Raw genomic sequence first — 23,053 nt, 5'->3', positions numbered from 1 at the left:
TTTTCTTTTGTGTTATTTCTCTCCACTTGCCAATGTATCTCCTCTCCCTTTCCCTTTCTACAGCCTTAGGTGCTGCTGGGTTACTGTCGTGTAGAGAGATAAGCCCAGACACGGACTGACGGGTTCCCTTCAGACACACAGAGAGAGAGAGAGATTCCTCCTGAGACACATACCTCTATAGAGGGAGAGGTAAACCATAGCTCTGGGCCGGGATTAGCCATTTAACTTAAGTATAGCATATAGAATAGCCCTAAATTTAATTTAATTTGCAAATCAGCATTCACAGAGAAAGTGATGCCTTCCAGCAAGAAACGTATCTCTTCAGTAACTCAGTTTATGGAACACTGATGCATTCATGTCTTGAAAATAAAGACATGACTGTGTCCCAAATGACACCCTATTCCCTTTATAGTGCATTACTAGGACCCACATCTGATGATTCTGCTGTAAGAGCAAGGCTGTAGCAGTTCTCTGGTGGTGGAGATAAAATGGAACATCCAAACAGCCCTATGAAAGGTGTCAGGGTTCGCTGGACCGATTTACACAGCGGAGTCTACATTTACAGGCAGACATGATTGACTCCAGGACAACATCTCTGTTGCTTGTATAAACCTGAGGTCTCCGGTCATGAAGTGACAGCTATAACAGCAAGCAAACTATCAGCAAGTCAGGAGGAAAACATGTTACATGTCCTCTCCTCACCTCTTAAAACAGACACAGTATATTACAATCTACGCAGTAGGAAGGGAAACCTATGAGTCTGGTACACAAGATTTGCTCCCTACAAGCCAGAGAAAACCATTGTATGTGGGCCCTGGTCTAAAGTTGTGCACTATATAGGGAATAGTGTGCCATTTGTGATGCAGTCCTAAATTCAGTGCCTGTTCCAGCTTCATCTTCTTCCTGTTGTCCCCCTTTCCTCCTCTCCTCCTCAAGTGGAGACCGGTAGGCAAGATGTGGCGATTGATCTAGTAGGGAAATTAATCGAAAGGGAGAAGCAGACTGTAGGAGATGAAAGGCGCAGACTGGACTGGTGTGTGTGTTTGTGTGTATTCTGAAGCCTGCAGCCTTGCTCTACTCTCATAACAGGCTTGTAGAGGCATGTTCTCAGGGATCCTACAGAGCTCATGGAGACTGAATGAAACGCACCAACACAGGCCTTAAATGAAGACCAATGCGGAGTCCCAAATGGCACCCTATTCAGTGGTGTAAAGTACTCAAATCAAATACAATTGTATTAGTCACATGCGTCGAATACAACAGGTTTAGATAGACCTTATAGTGAAATGCTTACTTACGAGACCCAAACTAACAATGCAGTTTAAAAAAATGAAAATAGTTAAGTAGTACAAAGTCTTTTTACTTAAGTTGTTTTTTGGGGGTATCTGTACTTTACTATTTATATTTTCACAACTTTTCCTTTTACTCTGCTACATTCCTACAAAACAAATCTGTATTTTTTACTCCATTTCATTTTTCCTGTTACCCAAAGTACATTTCAAATGTTCAGGCTGGACAACAATATGGTCCAATTCACACCTATCAATATAATGTGTTGTCATCCCTACTGCCTCTGATCTGGCGGAATCACTAAACACAAATGCTGCGTTTGTAAATTGAGTGTTGGATTGTACCCTTCTCTGTCCGTAAATTTAAGAAACAAAAAAATGATGCCATCTGGTTTGCTTAATATAAGGAATACTGATGCATAGCTCTCTTACTTGGTACTTTTACTCAAGTTTGACAGTTGATCACTTTTTTCACCACTGTACTTAAGTACTTTTTAAACCAGATACTTTTGGACTTTTTCTCAGGTAGTATTTTACTGGGGGACTTTCACAATTATATGACAATTGAGTACTTTTTCCCCCACTGTCCCCCCATGTAACGTACTACATTTGACCAGAGCCCATTGTCACGTTCGTCGTATGAATCGGACCAAGGCGCAGCGTGGTATACGTACATTCTTTATTACTATAAGAATGAACACTTAACAAACTAACCAAAATAACAAAACGACACGTGAAGCTATATGAATAGTACAGACGGGCAACTAAACATAGAACAAGAACTCACAAACACCAAAGGGAAATGGCTACCTAAATATGATAAACAGCTGCCTCTGATTGTGAACCATATCAGGCCACCATAAAACATACAAATCACCTAGACCTACAAAACCCTAGACATACAAAAACCCTAGACAATAAAAAAAACCTTGACAATACAAAAACTAGCGTGACACCCATGGAGAATAGGGTGCCATTTGGGGTGGAAGCAGGGAGTTAAAGATGCCATCCTCAAAAGACTACAAAGATTCCCTTCATACCTTTTCATTATCGTGGCCTTAGGCCCATCATATTAAAATCCCTTAATGATGTAGTGCTTTGGGCAAAGTGGGTGGGGTTATATCCTTCCTGTTTGGCCCTGTCCGGGGGTGTCATTGGATGGGGCCACAGTGTCTCCTGACCCCTCCTGTCTCAGCCTCCAGTATTTATGCTGCAGTAGTTTATGTGTCGGGGGACTAGGGTCAGTTTGTTATATCTGGAGTACTTCTCCTGTCCTATTCGGTGTCCTGTGTGAATTTAAGTATGCTCTCTCTAATTCTCTCTCTCGGAGGACCTGAGCCCTAGTACCATGCCTCAGGACTACCTGACATGATGACTCCTTGATGTCCCCAGTCCACCTGGCCGTGCTGCTGCTCCAGTTTCAACTGTTCTGCCTGTGATTATTATTATTTGACCATGCTGGTCATTTATGAACATTTAAACATCTTGACCATGTTCTGTTATAATCTCCACCCAGCACAGCCAGAAGAGGACTGGTCACCCCACATAGCCTGGTTCCTCTCTAGGTTTCTTCCTAGGTTTTGGCCTTTCTAGGGAGTTTTTCCTAGCCACCGTGTTTCTACACCTGCATTGCTTGCTGTTTGGGGTTTTAGGCTGGGTTTCTGTACAGCACTGTGAGATATCAGCTGATGTACGAAGGGCTATATAAATACATTTGATTTGATTTAGTCCAGTTAGGAACAGCTAAGTAGACCACATTATAGGACACAGATCAAGCACAGTGACTATTTAATATCAAAGACCTTAACGTTATCAAAGTGTTATCAAACTAAAGTGTAGTTTGTGGACTAATATCTCTGTGGAGGGGAGGCCAGCGGAAGAAGATGGGGTTGCCGACCAACCAAGCCAGCTGTCAACGGCTTTTCAAAAAGGCCTGTCCAGCCCCACCGCAGCCGAGTGTGTGTGTGTGTGAGCAGTGTGCTGCCACTGAGCCACCAAGCCCCAACGCGAGGAGCCAGGGGGCTAAACACATTATCCTTGCTGATTTAGGGAGCCAAAGTCTTGCCGCTGTGAAGACAGAAATGTCAGAGAGCACCAACCACACAGGACCTGGTAGAAATTGATCGTCGCCAGTTTCAGTCAACCGTGAAAGAGGGTGAATGTCTGGGCCCTTCACAGAGGCCCTTCACAGAAACAGCCCGAGATGGAAAGAGGGTTAGTTTCTCAAATGGCAGTCCTTTCCCTATTTAGTACACAACTTTTTGACCTTGACATTCTATCAGTGTCTCTTTTTTGACTGTTTTAATCCAATGACAATGCTACCGAGTTTACCTGTGCTGTCTGAACAGTACAGAACAGCCTGTGTTCTGCTAGAGCGACATCCAATGGCTGGATGACAACACACGTCATCCTCCCCAGAACAGAACAAGCCTGGACTGGGCCTTCCATCCTCTAGGGAATTTGGCCTCCCTACATGTGAACCCTAGCTGGCTCCTGTCCCTCACATCTCTCTCTGGTAGCTATCTCGCTCTATGTGCTCACACACACACACATTCCGCACACATAGTCACACACACACACTCCTGACGCACGCGCAGACACACACTCCTGACATACAAACACACAATCCTGACACACACAAGGGTGGGATTGCCCTCCCTAATAGGGGTACTGTATTAGGCAGCTCCCAGGACCTATCTCTCTGCTCTCCAGATAACTGGGTCAGATGAACACAGTGGTTGCGTCCCAAATGGCACCCTAATCCCTATATAGTGCACTACTTTCTTTAAGGCCCACAGGGCTCTGGTCAAAGTAGTGCACCATATAGGGGATGCAGAAACATGCCACCCAGGTTATAACACAACAGGCCAGTCTCCCTCTCTCCATATTCACACACTCATGTCTCACTCTGCCTCTGTCCCTCGAGGCTCCCGAGTGGCACAACGGTCTAAGGCACTGCATCTCAGTGCTAGAAGCGTCACTACAGACCCTGGTTCGATTACAGGCTGTATCACAACCGACCGTGATTGGGAGTCCCATAGGGCAGCGCACAATTGGCCCAGCGTCGTCAGGGTTAGAGTTTGGCCGGGGTAGGCCGTCACTGTAAATAAGAATTTGTTCTTAACTGACTTGCCTAGTTAAATAAAATACAAAAATGATGGGCACTCTGGAAAGGGGAGGAGGGCAGGAGAAGGGGGTGAGGGAAAATACAAATCGGATCTAACTCTCTCCAGCTGGGCATGGAGAGCCCTGTGGATGGACAGAGGACAAGAGAGTAGAAAAGAGGAGTGTTGACCTGAGGAAGAATGAAAGAGAGCGAGAACAGACAGCCATGCCCTCTGTGCCAGATCAACTCTTTCTTATTGCCAGACACTACAGGTACAGGCAGCTCTGGAAGCCATCCAGAACATTTCTCCCTGCTGAACTACTTACTATCATTCATCTGTCCTGGTCATTGATGTGTGTTTATGTTCAAGTCGAAGAGAGAATATTGTTTAGGAAACAGTGGAAGCAGAGAAGACCGAAGGGTTGAGTGTTTCACTGTACAGAATGTAACAGTTACATGTAGTGAGGATTGAATGTTTAGGAAACAGCAGAAGCAAAGAGAACAGATATTTAACTCTCAGACAGCAACTCACCTCTAATTGAGGAGCTATGCTGATCTACACATTAAATCAATTAGAGGCCTTTAAACTCTGCTGGAGGAGTATGATCAGCATTAACTCACCATGGGGCTGTATCGTAGAGACAGACATGCATACACATTATGAAGCATGTTGGTTCCTGGTGGGCAAGTGATGACATGTTTGACTGACTCTATCAATCAATCACATTTACTTATAAAGCCCATTGTACATCAGCAGATGTCACAAAGTGCTGTACAGAAACCCAGCCTAACATCCCAAACAGCAAGCAATGCAGATGTAGAAGCACGGTGGCTAGGAAAAACTCCCTAGAAAGGCCAGAACCTAGGAAGAAACCTAGAGAGGAACCAGGCTCTGAGGGGTGGCCAGTCCTCTTCTGGCTGTGCCAGGTAGAGATTATAACAGAACATGAACAAAATCTTTGTTTCCTGAGACCTTTGTCTCCTGAGGGGAAAAAGGTGTTGTGGTGGCAGATGGGTTGTTGCCTACCCTTACCACCTGTGGATTCATTCAGGAAATCCAGGACCCAGTTGCAGAGGGAGGTGTTGAGTCCCAGGGTCCTTAGCTTAGTGATGAGCTTTGTGGGTACTATGATGTTGAACGCTGAGCTGTAGTCAATGAACAGCATTCTCACATAGGTGTTCCTTTTGTACAAGTGGGAAAGGGCCGTGTGGAGTGTGATCTGTTGGGGTGGTATGCGAATTGGAGTGGGTTTAGGGCAGGTATTCCCAAACTGGGGGTACGTGCCACAAAGGGATGCACAATGCCGTTGGGGGTACGCCAAATAAAAATGCGATTCACATTTTTTTTTGGTACTTTTTCTAGCAATACATTTCTGTTTCCAACGGGGCTATACATTTGGGTGAGGTTTTTTTCTCGCCATAGTAGCCTCGTTTCACTGCCCCCCCAAAAATGTTATCATCTAGTGTTTATCGAAATAACAACACAATGTCAAACACAGGTAGCCTAGTCAAATAATTAACATCCAATCACATTAACCGTTACTCTCTCGCAGGAAACCTTCATTCTTGCGCAGACATTTAGAAACATGACCATTTGAAAAATAAGTGACAGTAGTTTTTTGAGCGAGAATATAGACGACTTTCGAGTAATAAGACATGTATAAAAGCAACAGATACCATTAATAAGAAGGGGCTAGAAGAGTCTTATATGGTGAGCTACCGAGTGGCTAGGACAGGCAAGACCCATACATAATTTGTCCTGCTGGCGCGGATATGGCTGGGACAATGCTGGGGGAAAAGGCCCAAAAAACTATACAGACAATGCCTTCAAATTTAATTTAATCAGATGCCACTGGCATATTTCTGGATAGGGCTGCGCTCAGAGTTTCTTGCCTTGGCAATTCGCGCTGTTAAGACACTGATGCCCTTTGCAACCACATACCTATGTTAGAGTGGATTCTCCGCCCTCACTAGCATGCAAACTAAATACAGGTACAGACTTTTGTGGAAAATTATTCAAGACTGAGACTCTCTCCAATACAACATTGCAGAGTTATGTGCATCCTTTCAAGCACACCCTTCATGAACCTGTGGTGAGTTATTCACAATTTTTGATGAACAAATAAGGTTTTATATGTAAGATGGCTAAATAAAAGAGCAAACTTATTGATTATTATTATTTATGCCCTGGTCCTATAAGAGCTCTTTATCACTTCCCACGAGCCGGGTTGTGACAAAAACTCACACTCATTCTTATGTTTAATAAATGTATCGTATAGTGTGTGTGTGTGGCAGGCTTACAATGATGGCAAAAAATTGAAAAATAATTGAGAGTGCGCTGACCCTGGTGCTAGAGGGGGTATGTAGCTGGAGGTTGAATGTTGCAGAGGGAGGTGTTTAGTCCCAGGGTCCTTAGCTCAGTGATGAGCTTTGTGGGCACTATGGTGTTGAATGCTGAGCTGTCGTCAATGAACAGCATTCTCACATAGGTGTTTTTCCAGCCTTTCAACGCACTTCATGGCTACTGACATGAGTGCTACGGGGCAGTATTCATTTAGGCAGGTTACCTTTGCTTCCTTGTGCACAGGGACTATGGTGGACTTCTAGAAACATGTAAGTATCACAGACTCAGTCAGGGAGGACACTTGCCAGTTGGTCCGCACATGCTTTGAGTGCACGTTCCGGTAATCCATCTGGCCCCGCAGCTTTAAGAATGTTGACGTGTTTAAAGGTCTTACTCACATCGGCTACCGAGAGCGTTATCACACAGTCATCCAGAACAGCAAGTGTTGCTTGCCTCGAAGCCGGCATAAAAGGCATTTAGCTCGTCTGATAGGGTTTCCCTTTGTAGTCCGTAATTGTTTTCAAGCCCTGCCACATCCGACGAGCATCAGAGCCGGTGTAGTAGGATTCAATCATAATCCTGTATTGACGCTTTGCTTGTTTGATGGTTCGTCTGAGGGCGTAGAGGGATTTCTTATAAGCATCTGGATTAGTGTCCCGCTCCTTGAAAGCGGCAGCTCTAGCCTTTAGCACGATGAGGATGTTACCTGTAATCCATGGCTTCTGGTTGGGATATGTACGTACAGTCACTGTGGGTACGACATCATCAATGCACTTATTGATGAAGCCGATGACTGAGGTGGCATACTCCTCAATGCCATTGGATGAATCACAGAATATATTCCAGTCTGTGCTAGCAAAACAGTCCAGTAGAGTAGCATCCGCGTCATCTGACCACTTCCGTATTGAGCGAGTCACTGGTACTTCCTGCTTTAGTTTTTGCTTGTAAGCAGGAATCAGAAGGATTAGCTAACACAACGTGCCATTGGAACACAGGAGTGATGGTTGCTGATAATGGGCCTCTGTACGCCTATGTAGACGTTCCATTAAAAAAAAAATCTGCCTTTTCCAGCTACAATAGTCATTTACAACATTAACCATGTCTACACTGGATTTCTGATAAACTTTATGTTATTTTAATGGACAAAAAAAAAAGTGCTTTACTTTCAAAAACAAGGACATTTCTAAGTGACCCCAAACTTTTGAATGGTAGTGTATATTTAGCAGATGTTATTGCAGGTGTAGCGAAATGCTTGTGAGAGAAGAGAAGAGGAAGTGGAGGGACTGAGAATCATGTAAAGGCAGGGTGTGTAATGGAGCCACAGGTTCAGGAGCAGAGCAACTGTTACTGTGAACATCAGTCTGTAATCAACACACTGTTCCACAACACAGGATCACTAACCAAATGTTTAAAGAGAGACAGACAGATAGACAGCAGCATAGGTGGGGTGTGAGGAGATGGAGCGTGAGGAGATGGGGTGTGAGTAGACATCTTAAAACAGAATCCTGTCTGGAACCTCGTAAAACATGTAGAATAATTCTTACTCTGAAGCCCAAAAGTGATGCTTATAGAAGTCTTATTTCCTGAGGACACATACACGCTCCATTAGTGTAAGTGTGTGTGTGTGTGTGTGTGTGTGTGTGGTGGTTTAATTATGGGATGAAAAACATCAGCGGAGTCATCGTTCTCCTTGGCTGAGGGGAGGGGATTACACTCACACACATACCTAGTATTCCCCCATCCCACACACACTCCCTGACCTCCTGCTGGAGTGTGAGTGCTTGTTCCCTATAACCACGGCATTCAACCAGCTACAGCCAAAATACCCTGAGATTACACAGCCAGAGACAGACCGAGGGTGACAGAGACGGTCCAAATATGTTTTCAGAGTCAACAGAGATTAATATTGATCATACAGTACCAATGACAGCTTCCCAAATGGCTTTCCTGGTCAAAAGTAGTGCACTATGTAGGGAATAGGGTGCCATTTGGGACGTAAACAAGGTCTTGGCAGACGTTGCTACAGACATCAGCTCCTGGATGGTTCTGAGAACCTGGGGAGGAACATCAAGGTGTTTACGGTAGTGACCTGATCTTATCCAGTTTCACAAGGCAGAACTAAGTGACACCTAAAACTGGCCTGCTGGGTCTGGTGTTGCAGACAGTCAAGCGATGGTAACTGGATATGAGAGAGACAGATTCCTATTTTTCTAAGGTACTCAGGATCAATGGTCTAGTCTGGAATGTACTGCTCTACCCAACAGCCCTACTCTATTAGACAACTCAAAATCCTTGGTTACAAACTCACTGTAACACTGTATTCTCATAGCTCACCTTGAAGACTTTTAGTTACAACTGGGATAAGATGAGCATACTTCTGATTGTGAGTTTTTCAGGCAGGTACTGGTTAGGAAGTGAGTGAAACATCTTCAAGACCTGTCAGCTGAGTCCCGGAGCAGCAGGTTAAGAGGTAAGGTGTGCTCTGAAGAGAGGGAGAGACACATTTTTTGCTGAAGATAGGGAAAATGAGTGCGAAAGAGAGAAAACAGAGAGAGAGAGCGAAAGAAAGAAAGCACTGGGATGAAAACCAAAAGCCAGGGCAGGGTGTGTGTCTGGGACAGACAAGGACAAACAGGGAGCCAGTTCAATTCAGCTCAGTTCCACTAACACCCTCCTGTCTGGGAAAGAGAGATGCTGCCAGGGCCTGTGTGTGCTCATGTAAACCCACATGAATACCCCGACTGATAAAGAGGTGAAGGAGCTCCAAAACACAACAATTAACCGGCTTAAACATGACAGGTGCTCATCCCCCTCTCCTCTTCTCTACCCCTGTCATGTCCTGGTCTAAAAACAGTTATGACACTTTCTGTAATTAAAGCAGTTTCAAATTGCAGGGCTCCGTTTCTGTGTGTGTGTGTGCGCCCATGAACTTCCTTTAGAGGAGAGGAAAACAGCTGAGAAGTGTCTCCAAACACAAAAAAAACATGAAGCCACAAACAAATGTGTGTAACTTCACCCTCAGTGATTATTCATTCAAAACCTTGACAATCCTGACAAGTAGCAAGACACACACATGCCTCTGTGACTGTGACCTCTGTCATCTCTTTTAGCTCAGGATTCATCCACCGCAAAACCAAGACTAAAAGACAGGCTGTGCTTCCTTTATTTCATAATACTAAAAGGAAATGGTTTCTGATGATGAATGGCTGAGCTCCTATTCTTTTCACTGTTCCGATTATATGTCAATCACAGCAATGTGGTGAAGGATGTGTTTGTAAACCTCTGAGGTTTGTTCTTGTCAATGGGGTTAAGAACGCCAATAGATTATACACCAACAGTTTATCTGACCCACACACAGATACACGAACACACACATACTCACGCAGAAGTTTATCAAGGTAATAGAGGTAAAAGAGGCAATAGTGATCATATGTTATTATCTGTATGTCAAGACCAAGGTTATTACAACCTTATAATGCATTTCAGCATGGTGATATTTACATTTTGCCGATTTAGCAGTGACTTACAGTCAGTTCATTCAACTAAGTTAGGTAAAACAACCACACATATTTAGGTTCTCTACAGCTCCAATCCAGAAAAATGTCCTTTGCAGGTTGGGCAGTGTTCATCCCCTTTCAGGATGACATCAATCACTCAGCAGGAACGACATCTGGCAGAGACCCAAATCTAACCAGGACAAAAGTTATTAGCAGCTTTACATGGATACACACACACACGACCAAAGATTGCGTTTTCAGAGAATGCATTTTCACTGCTCCAGAGTCCAAAGGCGGCGAGCTTTACACCACTCCAGCCGGCGCTTGGCATTGCGCACGGTGGTCGGCATTGGAAACCCATTTCATGAACCTCCCGGTCAAACAGTTATTTTGCTGAGCTTGCTTCCAGGGGCAGTTAGGATCTCGGTATGAGTGTGGCAATCGAGGACAGACGCGCATCAGCACTCAGCTGTCCTGTTCTGTGAGCGTGTGTGGCCTACCACTTTGCGGCTGAGCCGTTGTTGCTCCTAGACGTTTCCACTTCACAATAACAGCACTTACAGCAGCTCTAGCCGGGCAGAAATTTGTACCAGCATACCTGCGCATGCATCTGACAGGAACTCCCAGTACATTCTATATCACACAACTCGTCAGTAGTCAGCTCATCTCTGCCAGTTAAAATATGTAGTCAACTCCCAGCGTAAAGTGGCGTCATTTATCAAGTTAATGCATTAATGGAACTGGAGATTTCAACCTCGACACAATGAATAGCCCTGTGGCTTCATGTCAACATTGATAAAACTAACATCAGTCTTGTAATACAGCATTATGGAAAGCTTGGAATTTCACAAACATTCTACCACAGTGGGGAGGAAGGAATCCACGTGAAGCAAATGAGAGCACTCGTGCCTTGTAATGAGTGCTGTGTGTGAGTGGGTTGCGGCAGCTGCATGCTTTATGTAGAGGTTTATGTTAGCTGTGAAAGCCGTAACACACACACACACACACACACACACACATACAGGGGAGGCAGCCTCCAGCACTGCTCAGATCATTACTAAAACAACTCATGAAAGATAAGCAGCAAGAGAACAATTACTGACTGCATTTGACATTCACCTACTCCTTGTGAAGTGCCTGTCTGACTGCCAAATGACTGATGAAACAAGCTCAGCTAATGAATGAGTCTGAAAGACAGAGAGCCGACAGAGAAACTCCTGCAGTGTTTTGAGGGAATAGAGAAGCACCTTCATGGTTTATAAGAGGAGATAGAGAAAGAGGAAGAGAGAGAACGAGAGAGAGAGAGAGAGAGAGAGAGAGGGAGCGAGAGGCAAAATGGGAGGGAGAGAAATAGAGAGAGATAGTGAGGGAGGAAGAAAGAGAGGATAGGGTAGAGAGACAGAGAGAGGGGACCGAGCGAGAGGGAAAGGTAGTGGAGATTAAGAAGAAGAAGAGAGAAGCAGATCCATGACAAATAATCCAATTGAGAGGATAATACAGGTATTGACTGGACTTGACTCCACAGCGACAGGAAGGACTCGGCTTGAGCATCACCAGCATGATAAAAACCCATTAAACCTTCTCTATGATAAAGCCTCAAAAGTATTGCACTTTACAGGGAATTTGGGTGCCATTTGAAACACCAAGCAGGTTTTATCATAGAAAAGATTGAATGGCTCACACCAGTTAACATCCCCATTAGCTCCTCATTCAGCTACACACAGACTTGCAGAAATAACCGGTATTACCTCATTGAACCCCCTGCTGTAATAACCTGTGTATTACCTCATTGAACCCCCTGCTGTAATAACCTGTGTATTACCTCACTGAACCCCCTGCTATAATAACATGTGTATTACCTCACTGAACCCCCTGCTGTAATAACCTGTGTATTACCTCCCTGAACCCCCTGCTGTAATAACCTGTGTATTACCTCATTGAACCCCCTGCTGTAATAACCTGTGTATTACTTCACTGAACCCCCTGCTATAATAACATGTGTATTACCTCACTGAACCCCCTGCTGTAATAACCTGTGTATTACAGCAGGGGGGGGGGTGTACAGGAGGTGTTTAGAGGGTCAGAGAGGTGCCTGTGGGAAAAGAGGCCCTTGTCTGAGGACCCCTTTGTATTCCGTCAGACCGTCACGGCCGTGGAAGAGCAGAAGAAAGGACACACTGTCAGCCACTCTACTTAAACTAATCACAAAGAACCAGCCGCATCCACCACCATCCACACGCCTCGCACTGCAATTGCATCCTGAACGGGACCCTAGTCTCTGTATAGTGCACTACTTTTCACCAGGGCCCATAGGGCTTTAATAAAAAGTAGTGCCCTATATAGGGAATAGGGTGCCATTTGGGACGAAGAGACTGCCTCATCGCAGGCAGAGCTCAAAGTGAGAGTATTTTTCTGCTCGTGGCCCATTCCATACATGGAGAAACTGAATTGGCCAATCATGTTGGGGTGTCTGTTGGAGGCCGTGGGTAGGCTGGTGAAATAGGATGGTGTAAAGCAGACTTCACAGAGCATCTCTTTGTCTAGCCGACAGACAGACATGCGGGCAGGCAGGCAAACAGACAGGCAGCCAGACCTGACAGGCAGCCAGACTGGCTTATTGACTGACTGTCTTTCCTGAATGATTGAGTGAGTGAGTGATTGGCTGGCTGACTGACTCTATGAGGGAATGACTGGTTAGAACACCATACACAAGAAGAATGATGGAAATTCTGATTCTGTCCGCTGCCAGCTGTTTAGTTGTTAGTCTGTTTTCAGCAGCTCTTCCCAAACTTCAATACTATGATTTTTCCAAAACATGACTTACAGTATTTGCCCTGAAGACAGTCAACTAGGTTACGTACCAAATGGCACCCTATTCCATCGCTTAAGGGCCCTGTTCAAAAGAAGTGCACTACATAGGGAATAGGGTGCCATTTGAGACGCAACACTAGTTTCCTCTGTGAATCAATTAATGTTACTTGTATTACATTGCTGAGAGATGTTCAACAGGGGACTTCTGAATTGGACTTGTGCTATATACTGATCCAACATTCAATCCAGTATACAATTCCAGCCTGCTTCCACATCCCCCTTAGAGAAACCTCACCGTACTGTCGGACTACATGCTAAACGTGATAAGATCATGCCCCAACAAGCTGCTGGAGCAGCTGAAGATTCCTTCCTTCCTGTCGACACGTTTTAAACAGATTTCCATCAGTGTCCTCTCTCTGGCATCACTCAAGCAGAACTTCAAGGGGGGGGGGGAAATCAACATTGTTTTGTATACTGCTGTTGTTTAAAGGGATTACCTGCTGCTCAGCTCTATATCACTGTGATATATCTAAAGCCCCATTCACATCAATGCACTCATCCACTGCATCTTAGATTTTCTCCTTCACTGAAAAGATTAGGAAAATCCTGCATCCACAATGTTGGTTCACAAAACACCTCTCAACTATTAAAATAGTTTGATGTGGTATTATTTGATGTAAACCATCAGTAAAACATTAATACATTTATATTGAGGACTTACCATTGTCCTCAATGGAGAAATAGAAGATGTCACTCGTAGCATTGCCACCATCTCTTAGTATGTAGCAAATTTTCATGTCATCAATTTCAGCTGAAAAATAAAATCATATTGATGTAACTTACTCTTCTACTCGTCTTGAAACATATCAGCCTTACATGTATAATTCATGCCATTGCCATGCCTTGCATGTTTCCTAATAGACACTAAGAAAATAGACTGAAAAAATGTATGATGCTGATATGGTAGGCAGGGTATAATACAATACATTACTACAACATTTGATATGCATATCTGTGATGAACAGTTGTAAGGCATTTCTCTATTACAGCTTTCTGATGTTGCTTAAAACTATTTCCACATGTCATATTACGGAACTACTACAACCTATTTATACACTGTTTGACAACTTATTTGGATGAAGCCTCACCAGTAAAAGAAGAAGAAAGTGTTATTGAGATGCAGGAGAGGAGAGCTGATTTAAGGCTGTTTAGTGTCTAGCTATATATTAGCCTGCTAAAGGACGGGGAGCATAAAGAAGAATTAGACTGCAGGAGCTACACTACATCACGTCTGTCTGCCGCATCTGCTAACAACGCTATGCTGGAGTGGGTTCTTAAGACTGATATAATCTAGGAGGAGGGTTGGTTCTGGAGTGGCTTCTTGATAGTCCGGGAGACTGATATCAGGGAGGAGGGTTGGTTCTGGAGTGGCTTCTTGATAGGCCGGGAGACTGATATCAGGGAGGAGGGTTGGTTCTGGAGTGGCTTCTTGATAGGCCGGGAGACTGATATCAGGGAGGAGGGTTGGTTCTGGAGTGGCTTCTTGATAGGCCGGGAGACTGATATCAGGGAGGAGGGAGCGAGGTGTAATGCTGCCCCTGCTATCTTCTATATTTGATGTCAAAACATTTCCCTTCAAAGCGGCCGGCTCATAAAAATGGAAAGCCAGTTTTGGGACACTGCCGCCGGCTATGCCGGATTAGCTAACGTTATTTACTGTCTGTTTAGCAGCGATGGATCTGCCAGAAATATTTAACAGGACTGCAGAAGGAGAAAGCAGAGGGAAGAGAATGGGGGTCAGTAAATAAAGGAGAGAATGCATCCCACCCAAATGGCAGCCTTTTTCCTATAGTGTTTAGTGCACAACGTTTTACCAGAGCCCATAGAAATGCACTATATAGGGAATAAGGTGCCATTTGGGATGCAGCCATATAGAGATCGATTGGGGCCTTGTTCATACATTCCTTACTGACTGTTACTGTTCGCTAACCCCACCTTTTCATTTGTACTGTAGACTGGGCTGTATGTATGTAGTTGTTCTACACTGTGGCTATTTCTGTGGCTTAAACAAATGTTGGCCTGCTTTTACTGTGAGTGAAGCTAACACATCTCTCTCACACACACCCTCTCTCCCCCTACCTCTCTCTCTCTACTGTGTATCTCTCTCTCTTTCTCTCTCTCTCGCTCTCTGCCTTCCTCCCTCCCTCTCAGACAGAGTATTCATGTCCTCACTCTCAATTCTTCATGTCTGTGGCACCCTGCCTTCATGTAAGGTAAAATCTGTTGGTATTTACTCAAATACTCTGTAGAAGTTTACTAAATGATGTCTGGGATAGGAGAAACCCCTACCCTGTGAAACCCTATCTTTCTGTCTGTCTGAGGAACTTGTGGAACTCCATTCATGGACTCTCTAGAAATACAAAAGATTTCTCTATCAAGTTAAGCCTGTTTCACAACACATGATTTCTGAACACCTCGCTGCAGTTGCGGCCAATAGCCATACTAGTTACATAGTACCATTATAAAAGGTAAGCGCTATAGTAAGTTCTTAAGCCATTATAAGAGCAACAGCACTACAGCTCTAAGTGAAGCTCTAAGTGAAGCTTAAGAAGAATGAAAAAAAAGCTTTGGACAATAAAGTTGTATTGTAAAAGACTAAAGTATAGTAGAGTATAACTTTCTATTTAAAGTAACGGCCGTCTTACCTTGAGTGAATGTGGTGACGGTAGCGTTGCCTGTACCCAAGTTGATGAGGTATCCATGCTCTGGTCCCACGGTGATCTTAAAGGTGACAGACAGCTGAAGACTATCCCTGTCCTCGGCCTTAAGAGTCTTAGAGGTAATGAGGAACCCCAGGTGACCAGTCTCTAACACCCTCAGGGTGGGCCCCCCTTTATTCACCACGATCTGGGGCACCCCGTTATCCACCGACAGGACCGTGATCTTCATCATCTGGGGGCGCCGCGTCTCGAACACGGTGTCTGGGAACACGTAGAAGTCGGTGTGCGTCCCGTCAGTCACGATAAAGGAGAAGGAATCCTTGGAGGACTCAGTACCGTCGTGTTTGTAGCTGATGAGGTTCTCGTTCAGGTCCTGTTTGGTGAAGGAGGTGACGGGGCGGGTGTTGTTGAAGAGGAGACGACCGTGGACAGGAACCTGGGTGACCGTGAACTTCAGGAGGGGGTCAGCTGTGTCGCGGTCCTCTGCGGTCAGCTCGAAGGGCGTGATGAGTTTGTTCTCTCCCTCGTTAACCACCAAGCTGTGAACCGTTAGAACCGGTTTCTTGTTGTCCACATCGGTGATGGAGACACGGAACGTGCGGAACACAGGGTTGTAACCGTCGGTGACCTCGAACTCAAAGCTGTCCATCTTGACCTCATCATCGGCCGTGTGGATGTAGTACACCTTTATTATAATTTTAAAAATACAAAACAATAAGCCATTTTAAAATGTTTACAGAAAAACAAAGAATAAAATCATGAGTATTAAAACAATTACATCGAAGTACCTTGCTCCCAGCTAGCTGGAGCTGGGTAAAGGAGGAGATGGGCATGCCAGGGCCGTCGGTACACTCCAGATGGCCTCTCTGTGGGGCTCTGGTGATGGTGAACACCAGGTGTTCGTCTGGACTGTTGAGGTCGCTGGTGCTGAGCAGGTCTGTGGTCAACGTTACTCTACCGCCTTCTTTCAGAGAGACCCCCTTACTGACCACGTCAGGGAACACCATGTCGATGCCGCCCACTGTCACGTAGAAGTACCTGTCAATTGACAGAAAGAATATAACAAATAAACAAAACAAACAATTGCAAGACAATCCGTTAGGAGACACCCTGACACAAGAATCATCATTGTACAATAAGCATAGTGCTATATCCAGAATTACAGATTTCTTTCAATTAATTGTTCATTTTTTTCAAGTTGTTTATTCTATTGTTGTAGTGTATTTTTTATTTTAGAAAACACATTTGTATAAATGAAGTACCTGTCGATCAGAGGGTTGATGCCGTCCGTCACGTCAAACTTGATAAGGTCCCGGATTCCTTCCTGCCCATTGTGGATATAGACGATGAGAGCCTGGTCCACCTGGTACTGGGTGAAGTTCATCCCCACTGTGATGTTCTCTAACGTCCCGTAAGGGGTTCTCCTCAGTAACAACCCCTGGCCCGGCCCGTAGCGAACAACGTACGTCAGAGTACTATCCTCAGAGTCCAGGTCGGTGGCTTTTAAAACATTGTTATCGATCACTTTAACGTCTCCTATCTCTAGCTCCAGACCGTCGTTGATGGCCATCCTGGGTGTCTCGTCATCTACAGGGATGATCATAACAATGATGGTCTTCTCCACGGTATATTTACCGTCCGTCAGGATTAAGTCAAAGCTGTCCTCCTTGGTCTCAGAGTCGTCATGTTCGTACACTATACTGGAGGCTTCCCTGATCTGGTCCAGGGTGAAGTTGGTGACTGTGACAGTGTCGGTGGTCAGCTGGTTGAGGATGAAGCCGTGCTTGGGTGGTTTGGTGATGATGAAAGTGAGTTCGTCCGAGGGGATGTCCGCGTCGGCTCCGTTCAGGATGGGCGTATCGATAACAATATTCATCCCTTCCATAACGACAAACTCCCTCATATAGATCTCCGGCTTCTCATCGTTGGACGGGATGATAGCGATGGGGAAGAAATGTCTCTCGGAGAAGTTGATGCCATCTGAGCATCTGAACGTGAACCTGTCCTCGACCGGCTCCACTCCCTTATGGATGCTTTGGACATAATAGATGTGGTTCTGTCTGATGTCCTTGATGGTGAATGCACTGATCGCAGTCCCAGACCTGGACTTCTCTGAGCCTGGGGCAGGGGATATGTTCTCCACGTAGCCTGACGTGGGCTGTACGATGATGGTACAAAGCAGGTCATCATTAGGAGTGTCAATATCATCAGCACTAATGTGAAGAATCTCAATCACATTCTTCTCTCCCTCTACAACAGTGAACTGTGGGCCTACGAACACCTCTGGAGCCTGGCTGTCCATGGGGAGAATGGTGATCTGTACCCTGACCCCCGTGACCCTGTTGCCCCCTACCGTCCACTCATCAGACATGTCTGTCAGCGTCAGGTTAAAGTAGTCGTATTTAGTGGTGAGGCCGATCTCTCCGCTGGTGTGGGTGTATACCACCAGTCCATTGATGATGTCAGCCTGGGTGAAGCTCCCTGATTGAACCCCGTTCACCAGGATCTCACCGAGAACCGGTGGGTCCTCCAGGATGAAGGTCAAACGGAGGTCGTCCGTGTCCTCGTCCCGCCCCTGGATGACGCTAGTCGTGATCTCCGTAGCCCCGTTCTCCAGGACGTCGATGTAGGAGCCAATGGTTCCGGCCGGGAGGGTGATGGTCGGGGTCTCGTCATCGATGGGCTTCACGGTAACCCTGATGGTGATGGTCACAACATGGACGCCGTCACTGACATCCAGCTGAAAGAAATCGCTGGTGGACTCGTCTCCGTTGTGGATGTAGGAAATCCTGTCATTAGCAATGTCCAACAGGTTGAACTGGTCCCCTTTGGTCAAGTCGGTGAAGGTGTACTGGACCGTGCCGTGCTGAGGGGGCTGAGTGACTGTGAAGGAAATCTGGCTCCTGTCCGTGTCTAAGTCCACAGTATCCAACTCAGCTCTGGTGATTATGTGCGTTCCCCGCTCAAATATAGTGAAGCCAGTGTTGGTTATCTGAGGCGGCTTGTTGTCGACAGGCTGCAGGAATATAGAGAACGTTCCGGTGACAGTGTTCCCTGACGTATCCTCCACCGTGTACTGGACCTGCAGAACGTGGGCTGTGATCCCCAGCTCCAGGTCAGGTGGGTTGTATGATATCTTATGGTGATTGACCTGAGCTTGAGTAAACTCAGTCACTACAGTGTCTGGACTCTCTGTTAACACAATAGACCCCAGTACCACAGGGCTGTTCTCATCTGTGTCTGTCGGGGGCTGGGTGACAGTGTACTTCAGATCCCTGTCCTCTGAGTCCAGGTCAGTGTAGCGGAGAAACTTCTTCCGGAAGTAGGTGAGCTGGTACTCGTGTACGGTCATCTGGAGGGTGGTACCAGGATACAGCTCAGGGGAGATGTCATCCACTGGCAGAATCTTGATGATGAACGAGCTCTGTTCTGATTGGTTAGGGGGGTCATTATCATCCTGGACCCGGAAAACAAACTGGTCCATGACTGTGTCAGTGCTGTGAGGCCCAGTGTGTCTGTAGAACAGTTTCCCATCTGTGATATCCTGCTGCAACCACTCTGTAACCTCTTTCTCATACAGCTCATCCTCAGCATTAAACCTCCAGGTGGATGGGTCTGCTGGGGCCTCTGACTGCCTCAGCAGCACCTCCCCTATAGGCGAGAACGGGGCTTCTATGGTGAACCTGATAGTGGAGTCTTCAGAGTCGATGTCTGCAGCGCTCAGTGTGAGTGGCGAAATGAGCATAATCTGGTTCTTGAAGAGGATTAACCCCGTGTTAGCGTTGATAATGGGCGGCTCGTCGTCCGTGGGAACGATCGTTAGGGGAAACAGGAACTCCACCTCGTGCTTCCCGTCCGTCATCCGGAAGATGATGTTGTCGCTGTACGTGTCGCTGCCGTCGTGCTGGTATATGACCATGCCCCCGTCCAGATCGGCTGGGGTGAAGAACTTCCTGAGTGACCCGAGCACCGTCAGCTGGCCATGCCGAAGCCCGTCGACCACCGTGATCCTGACATCATCCAGGTTGTCCTCGTCACTGACCCCTAGGTTATGAGAACTGGACAGTGGTCTGGACTGACCCTCATAGAGAAGCTGACCAGTATTCCTGGTGACTACTGGAGCAAGCGTGTTCATAGGCTTCACTACAATCATGAAAGCGAATGGGTCAGACACAGCCCCATCAGTGTCCACCACCTCAAACTCTATCTGGAAGATACGTTCTGTTTCAGAGTCCACAGACGGAGGCTTGTAGGCTATCTTTAGTTCTTTGAGGTCTCCCTGGTAGAAAGAGGTGATGGGCAGGTTCCGGTCATCTGTGCTGACAATGTACCCCTCCTCGAAGGAGAGGGGGGTGGTGATGTTGAAGATAAGGTTGTCAGGGTTAGACTCAATGTCCTCGGCAGCCAGCATGTCAGGGGTGATGGCTGTCATCACAAACTGATCCACCTCCATCATCATCATGGCCACGAAGCTGGGTTTAGGAGCCGTGTTCTCCTCTCCATCCTTTATACGCACCATCATCTGGAAAAACTCCTGCTTCAGAAAATTACCCTCTTTATCTTGTAATTCCACAATCATTGGGAAATAATCTCTATTGGGTGATTTGTGTGCAGAAGTGTGCTGATAGCAGATATTCATTTTAATAAATTCATCACAATCCACCATTTCTCCAAGTTTTCCCTCATCCACAAGTTTCCCATACCTGGGTAATGCACTGCCACTAGAGAGAGATGTTATTTTACACTGATGTTCACTTCTATCATAGGTGAACTCTAGAATCTTCCTGTCAATGGGGTTACTAGTGCCAAGTAGTTTGTCAACAGTCAGAGGCATGTTTCTGGTTAACACTTCCAACTGTGTGAAAATCACCTCCACTTCCATCATAAACGGGATGATTATGGTGTCGGTATGAGTGTCATATCTGAGCTGTAGCCTCACCCTATCCCGCGGGGGGCTCCTGGACCCGAAGTGAGAATACTTTACGTCATTGGGTCCAAACTCACAGGGAAACTTTTTGGGAGAGAGCTGCCCGGGCCTCTGGGAGAGCGGGTCGTTATCCAGAACCGTGATACTACATATGTCTCCCGGCTGTACTTGGATTACCAGATCATTGATAGGATCAATGAATACTGCTCTCCCGAAAGGCACGCGTACTCCATTGTTGGCCACCAATATAGCATCTTCTGATAGTTCCGATCTCAACGCGTATGATAATCCATAACTATCGAAAACCTGCGCGGCGGAGTCACCTGTCACAATCACCGCGATCAAAGCAGAGAGCAGAAAAACAGCGCCAGTCCCTTGGCGTTTCCACCGCCGGGAAATAATCCAAGCCATTTGGATAGAGAAACCACTGCAAAGACACGAATTGTGCACATAAAATCCAGAGAAAAAAAACTAAGACCAATGCAGCTAAAGTTATGAGAGTATAAAATGAGTGTTGATAAATATCTCACACGCATCCGTGATGAGGTGTACCATGCTCTCTCTCTCCGCAGCTCTCTTCTATTCAGGTTAAACTTCATACACTTAGAGTCCCCGAGTGAGAGATACGCCCTCTTGTCTGCCGATTGGAGGATATATATGGTGGAATGCGTTTATTGATTTTTGATTGGATGAAAAATATGTCAATTAAAATCCGAAAACGATAGTGCATGGGTTGGATTTGAAGAAGCAGGTTGAACAAAGTGCGAAATTCTACCGAAAAATAAATGGAGTGATGTGTGCAGTCAGGTGACCACTTTACCTTAAATTGGCAATCTGCAGTTCAAACAATACAAAGCAGTCAGGCACCCCTGCCACTGATATGGTAAATAGCTGCTTGATGGGGCTTGGAGAAATGTAACCACTCAAATTCATATACAGAGCTATGGATGTAAGGACTGGCCATCCATGAGATCAAAATGATAGTTTTAACCATGTTGAGGCTACACAGTGTTTGTACATCGTTTACAAATGAGTAAAACAAGTTTATATATGAACACAATTGAACTAAGCTCATGAGGCATGTATAATTTCAATTCTTCAAGAATCAATGGGCATATATCATTCATTTTAAAGTCCATAATTGGATGTAGCAATCACAGATTGCCCCTTTAATCGCTTTCTTTTGTAATTAGTTGAGAGTAGAACACTGTCTAAAACAGATTAGGCTTAACAGCAATGGAAACGCTGTAGGTAAATTGGTCAATATTGCGCAAAAATTTGAAACATTTTGATAAAACAATCTAAAACCAGTGGAAAAAGTACCCAATTGTCATACTTGAGTAAAAGTAAAGATACCTTAATAGAAAATGACTCAAATGTGAAAGTCACCCAGTAAAGTACTACTTGAGTAAAAGTCTAAAAGTATTTGGTTTTAAATGTACATGTAATTGCTAAAATATACTAGTATAAATAATTTACAATTACTTGTATTAAGCTAACCAGATGGCATCATTTTTTTATTTTGTTTTAAGGATAGCCAGTTGCACACTCCAACATCATTCAGAAACTAAGCATGTGTGTTTAGTCCAACAGATCAGAGGCAGTAGGGATGACCAGGGATGTTCCCTTGATAAGTGCATGAATTGCACCATTTTCCTGTTCTGTTAAGCATTCAAAATGTGACAAATACTTTTGGGTGTCAGCGAAAATATATGGACTAAAAAGTACATCATTTTATTTAGGAATGTAGTGATGTAAAAGTCAAATATATAAATAGTACAGATTCCCCCAAAAGCTACTTAAGTAGTACTTTAAAGTATTTTTACTTAAGTAATTTACACTGTCTAAAACAGGTCTATACAGTATATCAATTAATAGGGTATAACTACGTAACATTATAACAAATCTCCTTCAACATTTAATGAAGATATTTGAAAACATTTGCATCAAGTAGATTACACACTATACCCTAAAATAGAGGATTCAATATGTATGAAAATCAATAGAGGGTAGAGAGTTTAAGGCGACATGTTCAGGGTAGAGTTTAAGGCGACTTGTTCAAACTCCCTCTTGTGGTGTAATGGAATGTATCGTTTTGGGGTCGCTCTGGTCCAGTTCAGAGCAATATACTGAACAAAAACAAATGCAACGTGTAAAGTGTTGGTCCCATGTTTCATGAAATTAAAGATCCCAGAAATGTTCCATACGCACAAAACACTTATTTCTCTAAATTTGTTTACATCCCTGTTAGTGAGCATTTCTCCTTTGAACAGATAATCCATCCACCTGACAGTTCTAACATATCAAGAAGCTGATGAAAAAGCATGATAATTTTACAGTTGCACCTTGTGCTGGCGGA

The 23,053-nt window shown here is 45.0% G+C and overlaps 1 protein-coding gene across 1 annotated transcript in view; it reads right to left on the bottom strand.

Moving 5' to 3' along the window:
- The window catches only part of LOC139382442 (FRAS1-related extracellular matrix protein 2-like), a 99,882-nt gene extending 78,777 nt beyond the window's left edge, over positions 1-21,105 (bottom strand). The window contains exons 1-4 of the mRNA XM_071126493.1: positions 17,030-21,105; positions 16,556-16,805; positions 15,753-16,452; positions 13,769-13,858 (exon numbers count right to left, since the gene is read on the bottom strand). Of these exons, the coding sequence (XP_070982594.1) occupies positions 13,769-13,858; positions 15,753-16,452; positions 16,556-16,805; positions 17,030-21,105 (5,116 nt within the window). The remainder of the gene's footprint in view (positions 1-13,768; positions 13,859-15,752; positions 16,453-16,555; positions 16,806-17,029) is intronic.
- Between the last annotated feature and the right edge of the window lie 1,948 nt (positions 21,106-23,053).

This window comes from Oncorhynchus clarkii, chromosome 24 (genome assembly GCF_045791955.1).
Source record: "Oncorhynchus clarkii lewisi isolate Uvic-CL-2024 chromosome 24, UVic_Ocla_1.0, whole genome shotgun sequence".
Classification (NCBI taxonomy): domain Eukaryota; kingdom Metazoa; phylum Chordata; class Actinopteri; order Salmoniformes; family Salmonidae; genus Oncorhynchus; species Oncorhynchus clarkii.
Note: the sequence above shows the minus strand (reverse complement) of the source record. Positions and strands in the feature narration are given on the sequence as shown.